At 40.8% G+C, this 13,432-nt stretch overlaps 1 protein-coding gene across 23 annotated transcripts in view; it reads left to right on the top strand.

The window, feature by feature from the left end:
• DOCK9 (dedicator of cytokinesis 9) overlaps positions 1-13,432 on the top strand; it is a 336,811-nt gene that overhangs the window by 163,673 nt on the left and 159,706 nt on the right. For all 23 annotated transcript variants that reach the window (XM_043504710.1, XM_038385871.2, XM_038385827.2 and 20 more), the window contains 6 exons: positions 4,123-4,197; positions 4,286-4,426; positions 4,848-5,051; positions 5,198-5,320; positions 11,140-11,222; positions 11,716-11,838. In XM_043504710.1, the coding sequence (XP_043360645.1) occupies positions 4,123-4,197; positions 4,286-4,426; positions 4,848-5,051; positions 5,198-5,320; positions 11,140-11,222; positions 11,716-11,838 (749 nt within the window). The remainder of the gene's footprint in view (positions 1-4,122; positions 4,198-4,285; positions 4,427-4,847; positions 5,052-5,197; positions 5,321-11,139; positions 11,223-11,715; positions 11,839-13,432) is intronic.

The raw sequence follows: 13,432 nt of genomic DNA, 5'->3' as shown, positions 1-13,432 counted from the left end.
AGAGGTAGGCAACCATTTTTTTTAAAGGAATGTTATGAAGGAGGATAATGGGTTATTTTTGAAGATGTTTATGGGGAGCTTTTCTCAGGCGTCGGGGGCAGCATAGAAGAATGTATGAAGGTGCTTGTTTGAAAACGCAACAAATGGGTGTTGGAGGCAGGAATTGATCTTTTAATATAGTGTAAGAAATGATAGCTAGGTAGGGGTTAGGTCATGATGGGCTTTGAAAGTGTTGGAAACAATAGAAAGGAGGGAACCATGGCTTCATTTTTGACTCCTTGATCCCATATCCAGGTTGTATCAAGTTGTACCTTTTGTTCTTGTGCAACAATTCAATGATTTGACTTTTCCTCTCTGCTTTCTCTGCCAAAAGGTTTGTCCAAGCCATTATCATATCAAGCCTTAACTACTTCAGTATCTTTCTTTGGCCTCAGCAGCTACAGTTTTGACTCCTTAAGCCCATTCAAAATGTTTGTTCTACAGACATTTCTCTGACTAGATCACCCTCCTCTTTAGTTCTCTGCATTGGCTCCTGCTCTTCCAGTGCATTGGACACAAGTTTTATCATAACTTTTAAAACCCTTCACAGTTTAGCCCTGTGCTTCCTATCCTCTCTATCTTAATGAAAGGTTGGCACCTGCCTTTACTATACTAGTTATATGAGCCTTGATTGTCTGCTTCTCTCATAAGTACATTCCCACTTTCTCCTGTGGCACCTGTAATACAGAGAAAAGAGCTCATAGTCACAAGCCACAAAGATACCAACTTATTGTCCATGTCCTTCCTCAGATCTCACCTCTTCTGTAATGCATACAGGAACTTCATCTGACAAGGGCTAGGCAGGTGATGAGTTATGATTACAGCTACTGATTGCCTAAGAATTGTGCATTTGAATTTTAGTTTGCTATCTCTCCCATTCCCCGTTGAGACACTCTTGATTCTCACTACCTGTTACCATAGAATCATAGAATATCATGGTTGGAAGGGACTTCAGGAGGTCATCTAGTCCAACTCCCTACTCAATGTAGGACCAATCCCCAACTAAATCATCCCAGCCAGGGCTTTGTCAAGCCTGACATTAAAAACCTCAAAGGAAAGAGATTCCACCATCTCCCTAGGTAACGCATTCCAGTGCTTCACCACCCTTCTAGTGAAAAAGTTTTTCCTAATATTCAACCTAAACCTCCCCCAATGCAACTTGAGACCATTACTCCTTGTTCTGTCATCAGATACCACTGAGAACAGTCTAGATCCATCCTCTTTGGAACCCCCTTTCAGGGAGTTGAAAGCGGCTATCAAATCCTCCCTCATTCTTCTCTTCCGCAGACTAAACAATCTCAGTTCCCTCAGCCTTTCCTCACAAGTCATGTGCTCCAGCCCCCTAATCATTTTTGTTGCCCTCCGCTGGACATTTTCCAATTTTTCCACATCCTTCTTATAGTGTGGGGCCCCAAACTGGACACAGTACTCCAAATGAGGCCTCATGAATGTCGAATAGAGGGGAACGATCACGTCCCTCGATCTGCTGGCAATGCCCCTACTTATACAGCCCAAAATGCCCGTTAGCCTTCTTGGCAACAAGGGCACGCTGTTGACTCATATCCAGCTTCTTGTCCACTGTAACCCCTTGGTCCTTTTCTGCAGAACTGCTTCCTAGCCATTCGGTCCCTAATCTGTTGCGGTGCATGGGATTCTTCCGTCCTAAGTGCAGGACTCTGTGGGAGACCATATCAAAAGCTTTGCTAAAGTCAAGGAATAACATGTCCACTGCTTTCCCCTCATCCACAGAGCCAGTTATCTCGTTGTAGAAGGCAATTAGATTAGTCAGTCATGACTTGCCCTTGGTGAATCCATGCTGACTGTTCCTGATCACTTTCCTCTCCTCTAAGTGCTTCAGAATTGATTTCTTGAGGACCTGCTCCATGATTTTTCCAGAGATTGAGGTGAGGCTGACTGGCCTGTAATTTCCCACATCTTCCTCCTTTCCTTTTTTAAAGATGGACACTACATTAGCCTTTTTCCAGTTGTCCGGGACCTCCCCTGATAGCCATGAGTTTTCAAAGTAATGGCCAATGGCTCTGTAATCACATCCACCAACTCCTTTAGCACTCTCGGATACAGTGCATCCAGGTCCATGGACTTGTGCTCATCCAACTTTTCTAAATAGTCCTGAACCACTTCTTTCTCCACAGAGGGCTGGTCACCTCCTCCCCATACTGTGCTGCCCAGGGCGGTAGTCTGGGAGCTGATCTTGTTCGTGAAGACAGAGGCAAAAAAAGCTTTGAGTACATTAGTTTTTTCCATAGCCTCTGTCACTAGGTTATGATTAAGGCTAAGATTTTTGTCACGGTTATTTTTAGTAAAAGTCATGGACAGATCACAAGCAATAACCAAAAATACATGGGAGACCGTGACCTGCCCCGACTTTTATTAAAACATAACTATGAGAAAATGGGGAGGGAGGAGGGTCCAGGATCCCCCCTGCTGGGGGCTCCAGGGTCCCCCCCACCCACAGTGGCTGAGAGCGTGGAGTCCTCTCTGCAGCTGGCAGGAGCTTGGAGTTGTGGCGTCTGCCTGTGGCAGCTGAGAGCTGCAAGGTCCCCGTGCCTCCCACGGTGGCGGCTGGGAGCAGTGGGTTCCCCTCAACAACTGAGGCTATGGGCTGTGTGTGGGGGGGTCTACCTTCCACAGCGATGGCTGGGACTGCAGGGGGGAGGGGAGAGGGGTCCGCCTCCCGCAGTAGCAGCTGGGAGCTATGGGGTCTCCTCGGCGGTGGGGCATCAGCTCGGGGCCGATGGGGAGAGGATTCCTGCCACCTGAGGCAGTTGGGAGTTGTAGGGGGACCCCACCAGCTGACAGCTCATGCCCCACCACCCTGGGGCTGAAGCGAAAATGTCATAGAGGTCTCTGGAAGTCACAGATTCTGTGACATCCATGACCTCCATGACAAAATCGTAGCCTTAGTGATGACATCTCTCTCTTTTTAAGATTATAAGCTCTTTGGGGTAGGGAGTGTAATTTTTCTGTATTTGTATAGTGCTTAGCAATGGGGCCCCGGTCTCATGGAGGCTACCACAATATAAAATTGTATGCAAAATTAATTTAAGCAACAGTTATAGTTGTCAGAGGGATATAATGGGATTGCAAGTGGGAGTGGAGGTAGTCTGTGTAGTCATGAATAGGAGGTTGAGATGTGCCCAAAACAATCTCTCTCAAAATGTAGTCTGTACTTAAAAATTTTAGACCTGGGTTAAGATTACATATCCCTTTTTGGATGGCTACAATTGTAAAGTACTAGCTGTACTGCAAAGGTAATTTGGCTGCTATTTGCAGCCACTTGCCCACTACCTGAGGTGCCTGTTTGCCAACTGACTTTAAAAAATGGTAGAATATCTATTTAAATGAACTGTCTTACGAGGAAGGTAAACTAAATGTATCATTGTTTGTCACAGGCTATTTTATTCTGACTTGCTCTAGTTTTGGGACTGACGAATAGGAACCTATAAATCCCATACAAGTGATGAGACACTGAAATGAGTGATGTCAGTATTCAGCTATACACAGTCATACATAGGTGTTCTTGTTTTTCCTGCCACCCACAGGAAAACCACTTCTTTGGCAGTTGGAGGTTTAGGAATTTGCTATGATTGTGATTCCTAACATAGCTAGCCTGTGGCTTCCTGAGTGATCTAGTGGCCTCAGTATAGTTCTGAACTTTAACCTACATACAAAGATAATTTTTTATTTGTGTAAAGCACCTTTGCTAAAGTGATTTAAGAATGAAAAGTACTATACGAGAGCTACATAGCACCAATAATATTTGTCAAAACTTACACAAGGCATCAAATTATACGAAGCGTCTTTCTTTTTGATGTATGTACTGTGCTGTATTAGGAGGGCTGGAGGATCGTAAGTGGCTACAAGTTCACACTTTAACATACCTGCTTTAACCATTCTACGGTAAACTTTAAAGCTCAGTTTAATGGGGAAAATACCCTATGGATTAAAACTAAATGGGTTACAACAAAAATTGTAGAATATTAACAAAGTTTAAGACAACTTTCATTTGATCATAATGTTTAAATAATAAATATAAAACTGTGACTTTCTTATTTTTCACAGAGTACCAGAGATGCAGAAATGAAATTCAAAAGTGAAAGCAGAGTTAAACTTTTTGTCTTGGATCCAGATGCACAGGTTTGACATTTTAAAATAAAATAATAAATGTGTTTATGTTGTACCTTGTAAAATGAGAAACAGTTTTCATTTTTGTTTCCTTTTAAAGAAACTTGACTTTTCGGGTATTGAACCAGAAGTGAAGCCATTTGAAGAGAAATTTGGGAAAAAGATTCTAGTGAAGTGTAATGACTTATCTTTCAATCTGCAAAGCTGTGTTGCTGAAAATGAAGAAGGACCAACCACAAATGTAAATTCTTTATGTAAATACTTTGCCTTTATGTATCAGATATATAGTAGTTAACCTCTTAATATTGGCATTTGATGGCAATGCACTTCAGACCAATACATCTTAGATACCGTTAGGAAGAAGTAACTTTTTTTTTTTTTTTTGCTGCTCATTAATCCATTAAAATGAAAAGGAAAGCCTGAATTCTTTGTAAAACTTTTGTAGCTGCTTCTTTCATGCTATTAATGAAAGTGTTTTATTTCTTCACTGTATTTACATCATGGATATAATAGTCAAAGAATGTTGGCTCTTCTTTGTAACTAATGTACAGCAGTACAGTAGACCTATCTCCTTTGCATTTGCATGTCAATACACATCTGTATTTGCAGATAATCTTTTGGGGATGCTGGTGATAACCTTTTTCATACTTTTTAATGTCTAGGTAGAACCTTTTTTTGTCACATTGTCATTGTTTGATATTAAAAACAATCGGAAGATTTCAGCAGATTTCCATGTCGATTTGAACCATGTCTCGGTGAGGCACATGATATCTAATGCAGCACAGCAACTGATGAATGCCAGTGGTGATTACTTACACAGGGCTCAAGATATTATCCATGAGTCTATCTTGCAATATCCTAAACAGGTAAGGAGAAACAATATAAAGTTCTGATTCAGAACAAGAGTAATGGGTTATCTGACACATTTCAAATAGCTTTTCCACTGGATGTAGATTTAAAAAAAAGGAAACTGTAAATATATAATATGTGTGTTTATATATATATTTTTTAGGTAATATTCTCAGTTACATGTCCACATCCTGATATATTTCTTGTGGCAAGAATAGAAAAAGTACTACAGGGAAGTGTTACACATTGTGCTGAGCCATATATGAAAAGTTCAGATTCTTCTAAGGTACTGTATCTTTTAAAAATTATGTTGATAAAATGCTTAGACAAAATTACTCTGTATTTGTGGTGTTATAACTAAAAAACTCAAAGTTCGGTTCCACTTTTTGGATGCCCAAAACTTTTAGATGAATTTTGTATGGCACAGTTTCTTATTTAGCTGTCTGATGGCTTTAATTGAAATGTCATAGATAAAATTTTTCATATTGCTTTTAAAATGTGGAGATTAGCTTATATACTGTAAAAATGTGGTTGTATACAGTGCTTTTTGTAGTCTTCTCCATGGTCTTTAAAGTGATTTTACTAAATAATAGTCCTACAACTTCAAAAATAAGTTTGATTTTTTTTGAGCATTTGGAATATATAGGATGGGACAGACTTTCAGAAGTATAGGCAAAACTCCAGGGTTTCACAAGCCTAAATGTGTCTTTACGTACACATGAACAAATCTGTTTCCTTATGTTTAACTTTTTGTATACCTAGTCAAATTCTTTGCTGCAGTGTGACTTATTTACATTTTTTGGTTATTCCATTTTAGAATCACTATATTGTCTTAAATCCTCTCTATATTTACATGTTAAACATGTTTTGTCCAATTAGATTCCATCATGCAGACGATAGTATGCATTCACGTTTGTCTTTTGAAATGCACCATTTAAGAAGCTATTTTTGCTATTTGTCTTTTCAGTTGCTATTGCTTGTCAGAAATTGAATAATAAAACAAGAGTTTCAACTGCAGTACTGAAAAAATAAATGTCTGGTACTTTGTCACAGACCCGAAGATTGTAAGACATAAACGTATCTGTTACAGCTCCAGTCAGCTACTGTTGAACTATTTTTCCTATTTTTCACAGTGCAAAATATAACACGAAAGATGGAAGCTGCAGAATACAGTATTCAACAGACAAATAATGATCCCTGTTACCAGTTAATATAAAAGTTCTTGCATTCATCTTAATGAGCATTATATGTTTAAGTCCATCTTAGCATACATCAAACTAAATTATCTGTGTTTTGTAAGCAGCATTTTAATCTTTGTCATTAGTAACAGGCAGCTTTACAATCTAGTAAGTCATTGATTCACAGTTTCCAAGTCCAGAAAAGGGACCATTGCAGTTATCTAGTCTGACCTTCAGTATAACACAGACCATAGAACTTCCCAAAAATAATAAAAATAAATAAATCTTCAAAATAATTTCTAAAGCATATTCTGACTAATAGTCAAAGAAAGATTAAAAAAAAATCAGACTTATTTTTGATGGCCTTTATTTACAAGGCCCTCTGCCATAAAGTAGACTTAATTTGGCCTGCAGTATTCTCTCTCTTGATTTGGTACCCAGCACTAGAGCAAGAATCATGTTGTCCTTTATTATAGATGGAATTGTTAACAACACTTGATAGCGTTGCCTACCATGTGTTTTTATATTATAACCCCGTTTTCAATTGCTTATGTAACACTATCCAGTTTAACTGTTTGGGCTGAAATTTTTCTATTCTTGCCCTCTGCCTCGGGTTAAATTTTTTCAGCAGAATGAAACAAAATCAGTTATTCCATCTCCCACAGGCCTTCCTACACATCAGCTTCATTGACCATGCTTCCATGCCCCACAGAGTTAATGCTCCTGACAGGGAAAACAGAACTCGCAGACTCTTTAGTCTAGGAGAAGGTGTGTTGAGCTGGAGCAAAATCATTAGTTCTTGTCTCAGTTCTTCCCAACTAGTGTTAAGGGTTATAAAGTGCATAGAATTATTATTGATGAAGGCCTCATGGTTGCCAGTCTTCTACAGTTGTAATTGCCCATACTTTATGGATGGGGTAACTGAGAAGTTGCATAAGGTCACAGTGGCCGAGCTGGGAAAAGAGCTGTCTGTAATATGCGGTATGCAAAGTTCATCCAAGGCACACTGCCTGTCACAATGAATGTTGCCAATCTATTTGCTTGACTGATCTGTGTATAACCACTAGAACTCAGGATGCCTCAGTCAACATTCCTTTGCTTTATAATCCACTGGCAAAGTGTATGTTGTAACCCTCTCTAGTTGCTGATTCACAGAAGATGGCAACCTACTACTTCTACCAGCTACTACTTTAGTTCAAGTGGTAGTGCTACACATCTAAAGGTACTGGGTTCCAGCCTTGCTGATGACCCATGTGAGGGCCATGTGATAGGATTTGTTGTCTTCATTAAACAAAAAACAATCTAGGAAATTGCACTCTCAAAACTCAGTTAAAAGAAAGCTATGGTTCCAAGTCAAACACTCAGGAATTAGGAAATTCCATAATTAAAGATAACTGTGCAACTTTAATTTTACCTTGCTCCTTGTGTGTGTTCATAATAATATAAGCTTGAATTATGTGGTCTCATGCTATTTATTTTACAGGGTCCTTGCCTCATTCATTCACCCACTCCATCTCTAAAAACAATCTAATCATCCCAGACATCTTTATATATTTCTTCCTCCAACTCCTGGCTTTCACAGAGACCTGGTTCCTGTTGTCTGATGCTGCTTCTCTAGCAAGCCTCCCTTATGAAGGCCTCTCCTTCTCTCTCACTCCCTGCCTTGGATCCAGACTGCTGTGGGAATGTTGGGCTTTTCCTCTCCAGTTCCTGCTGCTTCCCACCCTCCATCTCCCCTTCCTGCTGTTTCTCCTCTTTTGAACAGCCCTGCATCTGACTCTCGTCTCCTCTTTGCTGTCATCTACCATCCATTCAACTCCTTCCCATCAGCCTTCCTTTCTGATTTCAGCTCCTGGCTCACTTTCTCTCCACTCATCAGAATTACCCATATCCCTCCTCAGTAACTTTTCAGCTTCCATGAAGATGACCCATCTGACTCCTTAGCTGCACGTTTGTTTGTAATGACTTTGCTAGTGCTTTATATATGTAGCCTTTTGTGTAAAAAAACAAACAAAAATACACCTAGGCAAATATCTAAGTTGATAAACCCTCTGGAAGACTTTTGTGTACCCCCAGTTGAGAACCACTGTGCCCCAGGACCTTAGTAGGTTCTAAGATAGCCTTGTTCATTGGCAGAGCTATTCTAGATGGATCCTGAGATGTTAGAATGCCCACCAGTTTAAGATTTTTCCTGAAGCGCCCCCTGTTGCTGGAACCCTTCCCTGCTGCAGGTAAGGACTTTGGCAGAAGTGGAAGGCTCTGGCACCTCCCCTGCCACATGGAAAGACTCCAGCAGTGGGGAAAGTCACTGCAGGGGGGATTCAGAGGAGAAAGGCTCTGGCAGCTCTCCACTGCTGGTGCCCTTCCCTACTTTGGGGAAAAGGCATAGGTGGTGGTGGGGAGGCAGCAGGGAAAGGCTCCAGCAGCTTTCTACTGCTGGAGCCTTCCTCTGCTGTGGGGAAAGGCTTGGCAGGTTCCTGCTAAAGGGAAGGACTCTGCTAGATCCCTGCTGCTAGAGCCCTCCCATGGCATGGGGAAAGGCTCTGGCTAGGGTGGGGGAGGCAGCAAGGAAAAGCTCCGGCAGGGGGAGGCAGCAGGGAAAAGCTCCAGTGGCAGGGGCAGTGGGGAAAGACTGTCAGCTCCCTTTTGCAGCCCTTCTCTGCCTCAAGAAAAGACTCTAGCATCAGGAAACGCTGGGAGGTGGAGGCAGCAGGAAAAGGCTCAGCCTTTCCCTGCTACTTTCCCTCCTCCTGCCAGAGCCTTTCCTTGCTGCAATAAAAGACTCTTGCAGTCGGTAGCAGCTGAAGCTTTTCACTGCCAGAGCCTTTTACTGATATGTATAGCTACACGTACACTACATGTCACCAAAAGTGGTATGTTGTGTAGACATAGCCTAAGATACAGCCTTGTGTGACCATCCACACTCTCATCCAAGCTCTCATCATCTCATATCTTGATTATTTCAATATCCTTATTTTGGGCCTTGACAAATACGATCTTGTCCCGCTCATAACCATTCAGAATACTGTGTAAAAGTGAATTTTCCAAGTCCATAGCTTTGACCACATCAGCCCTGTCGATGTACCCCTTCACTGGTTCCCTCTTCTCTGTTGTATCAAATATAAGCAACTTGTCTTCACTTTCAAGGCCTTTCCTGGCCTATCCCCACTTTACCTTTTATCTCTCTTTCAAAAGGTTGACTCCTGTCTCAGGCCCATGAAGTCAGTTTCCATCACCCGCTTTTTAAAGTTGATATTTTACTGACTTTTTTCCTCCCAAATTAAGGAGAGAACAGAACAAAATACAAAAGTAAATGAATGGTAAGAGAGGAAAAGGGGGCAGGAAGGGGAAAGGAAACTGATATCTCAATCACCCACTTATTACATTTTCAAACAAGCACCTTTGTGCTTTCTCTAACTGCCCCGCAGGCTTGGGATTTGCTCCCTGTAAACATCCACAAAACTAATTTATTATCCTCCTTCCAAATCCTCTTTAAAATTCTCCTTTGCCTTGAGGCTTTCAAAAAACTTGTCTGCTGGTGTGGTGAGAACACTGCCTGTCATGCTGCCTAATATTTTCTTATTGTTTCCTTGTACTTCCCCATTGATCTGTCTCTTTCCATCTGTTGCTGCTTGTCTTACACACTCTCTGGGGCAGGGTCTGTCTTTGTTTTTATAATGTTTAGCACAATGTAGTTCTGGTCCATGCCTGAAATTCCTCGGGAGTACTATGATATAAATTATATTTTTCAACATATAGAATGGAAAATAAATATAGCAGCAAGGGTTTCTAAAAGAAACTGGACTGGGATGCAGTAGAGTTGGGTTCTGTTCCTGGTTCTGACACAGCCTTCATATGTAATCATGTATGAGACTTCTATTTAGGGGGGGGAAAAAGGCCAAATTAAATTGCACAGGCAGTGTTAATTCTGCTGTCATCATCTAACTTTTGAGAGCTTGACTTTGCAAATCTATCATTCTGTTAACTTTTTATGTATAGGGACATACACCACATGAAACCAATGCATATCCATCTAGTCAATACGTCCACATTTAGTATGTTAGGCTCAAGGCCTTATAGAATTTGGTAGGATCTTAAGGCCCATTTCTGCTTTGCATAAAATCCTATTTCATTCTGTTTCACTTGTCATTTTCTTGCAGTCTAGTGATGATTATAAATATTTGGACACTTACAAATTAACAAACAATAACAAAAAATTCCTTTCTCTGCATGGCAGATCCTGCAGCGATGTCAACAATATAGCTGTAAAAGAAAAAAGGCATTGAAATCACAAAATTGTTGCCTTGCTACAGAATCAGACAAAACATACTGCTGAGTATTTTGACAGTGAGAGAGCAGAAGAAACATTTGCTCTCTGTAAGTAAGAGGTGGAAGGAGAGAGGCATAGCCCCAAGACCTCTTCTCCAGTCTGAAGTGAACTACAGGCCCATTTGTACTCTGCCTTCCTCATCTAGATCTTTGACTTTATCTCTGTAGCGTATCCAGTAGAAGGTACTATTAAAGGTACTACAGAGATGCAGTCAGTACAAGGGATAGAGAGTGAAGGCAAAGATCAAGTGGGCCTGAAGTGGTACAGTTTTCTTACAAAAAGAAATGTGCCTTCAAAGAGGCAGTAGATTAGGTGATCTTTTTCACCTGTGGAATCACAGAGAATGGCAGGTCCTGCTAATTCAGTACCTTGAGGATCTATTAAAGAATTTGTTTTGTTTAATTTTTGTTTGTTACCACTTCTCATGAATTTACTAATACTGATAAAAGTTAAAATCTTTTAAGAATTGTTTTCTACTTAGTCTGAGCATAGACTTTATTTATTTATTTTATTTTTTATGAACCTTCAACTCCTCATCTTATGGAGTACATTGCATTTTAGCAACTTTAAACTTTATATATGTTACATCATTTGCAGGTTGCACAGAAAGTGTTGAAGAATGCTAAGCAGGCATGTCAGAGACTAGGACAGTATAGAATGCCATTTGCCTGGGCAGCTAGGTAAGGGATGCAATTCTCGTCATTCCACTACGTTTTTCTAGCTGATTGTTTAACACTGTTTCCTACAAAATAGCAGTGCAAGTCTCATTTGTCAAAATTCAACTTCCTATTTGTGGGATCCGTTTTTTGTTGCTTATTTTAGTATGGCCCTTTCTAAACTCTGTCATTTTATCCCAGTCATAGATTTTTGGCAAACGAGACTTAGGTTTCTGTTTTATGGTGGGATGGGTATTGTAGATGATTGTAACTCCTAACCATACAAATAATTTAATTTTACCAAGTTTTTTCACTCCAAGGTTTTTTTTTCTCTTGCTTTTCTAAAAAGTAAATTGTCCTTGTTCTGCTTATTAAAATATTAGCTGTGAATATGGTAAAACTCACCTCGGTACAATTTTAAGAATATTAAATCCTTCATGTAGAATGTGACAGTGTAAATAGTTGCTTTACCTTATCCTCTTGCTACCAAAATTTGAACAGAGAATTTGACTTTCAGAACATTGTTTAAAGATGCATCCGGAACCCTGGACAAAAATGCAAGATTTTCTGCTCTCTACAGACAAGACAGTAATAAACTCTCAAATGAAGACATGCTTAAGTTGCTAGCAGATTTCAGGAAGTGAGTATATAATTTCTTAATATTACAAAAGTTTAATATATTTCATTATTAACATAAATTAAATCAACTATTCCTTTCTTATGATACATTTAAATTAGAGCTGTCAAGCGATTAAAAAATTAATCGCGATTAATCATGCAATTAAATAATAGAATACCATTTATTTAAATATTTTTGGATGTTTTCTACATTTTCAAATATATTGATTTCAGTTACAACACAGAATACAAAGTGTACAGTGCTCACCTTATATTTATTTTTTGATTACAAGTATTTGCATTGTAAAAAAACAAAAATAGTGTTTTCAGTTTACCTAATACAAGTACTATAGTGCAATCTCTTTACCATGAAAATTGAATTTACAAATGTAGAATTATGTACAAGTCCACTCAGTCCTACTTCTTGTTCAGCCAATCACTCAGACAAACAACTTTGTTTACACTTGCAGGAGATAGTGCTGCCTGCTTCTTGTTTACAATGTAACCTGAAAGTGAGAACAGGCGTTCTCATGGCAATGTTGTAGTTGGCGTCGCAAGATATTTATTTGCCAGATGTGCTAAAGAGTCGTATGTCCCTTCATGCTTCATCCATCATTTGAGGGGACATGCATCCAAGCTGCTGATGGGTTCAGCCCCTCACCTATAAAAGGTGAATCACCATTGGCCCATGAGACTGGCGCGGCTGCGGCGTGGAAGCAAGGGTAGTGGTCTGCTCGGTGACAGAACTGGAACCTGTGGGGTGTACCTGTTATACTCCCACCATTCCTCCCAGGCCACATCCGACAAACTGCCCCTAGCATCAGAGTCGGAGCACAGTACCAAATCCGATGTGGGAGCAGTGCAGAGGGCCCCAACACCCAAGGAGCTGTCCCCAGGCAGTCCCCCCTGTGGTTCAGTAGTCTTCATCGTCCCCAGTGGTGGGCACCTCAGCGACCCCGTCCCTCCATAGGACCTGAATCTTGTGCTGTCATGGCTCACGGGACCCCCCCGCTTCAAGCCTCTGGCTTCCTGTTCTCCTTCTCCCTTCCTGGAAGGTTGCGTTTTTGGTTGCAATAACATATGCCCACCGGGGTCTCTGAGATTAGGGTGCTTACCTTGGAACTGCCCTACACGGTCTTTTACAAAGACAAGGTCCAGCTGCGGCCACACCCGGCTTTCCTGCCCAGGGTGGTCTCACAGTTTCAGTTACAGGACAGGACATTTATCTGTTTTTTGTTTTAAAGCCACATAAATCAGACGAGGAGCATAGGTTGCATTCCCTAGACATCAGGAGGGCGCTAGCCTTCTACATTGAAAGGACCAAGCCATCCGCAAGTAAATGCAGTTGTTCGTCGCGGTGGCCAACAGGATGAAAGATCGTCTAGTGTCAGCTCAAAGAATTTCTTATTGGATCATTTCCAGCATTCAGTGCTGCTACAGTCAGGCAAGGGTGCCACCTCCAGTGATCTTGACCATCCGTTCAACCTCTTACACAGGTTTCCTATCCCAAGTGCCTATCCAGGACATCTGTAAGGCAGTCACCTGGTTGTCCATCCACATGTTCACATCCCATTACGTGCTTATCAAGCAGGCCTGGGACGATGCTGGTTTTAGTA

This window comes from Dermochelys coriacea, chromosome 1, assembly GCF_009764565.3.
Source record: "Dermochelys coriacea isolate rDerCor1 chromosome 1, rDerCor1.pri.v4, whole genome shotgun sequence".
In the NCBI taxonomy this organism is placed as follows: Eukaryota; Metazoa; Chordata; order Testudines; family Dermochelyidae; genus Dermochelys; species Dermochelys coriacea.
This window is presented reverse-complemented; position numbering and strand designations above follow the sequence as displayed.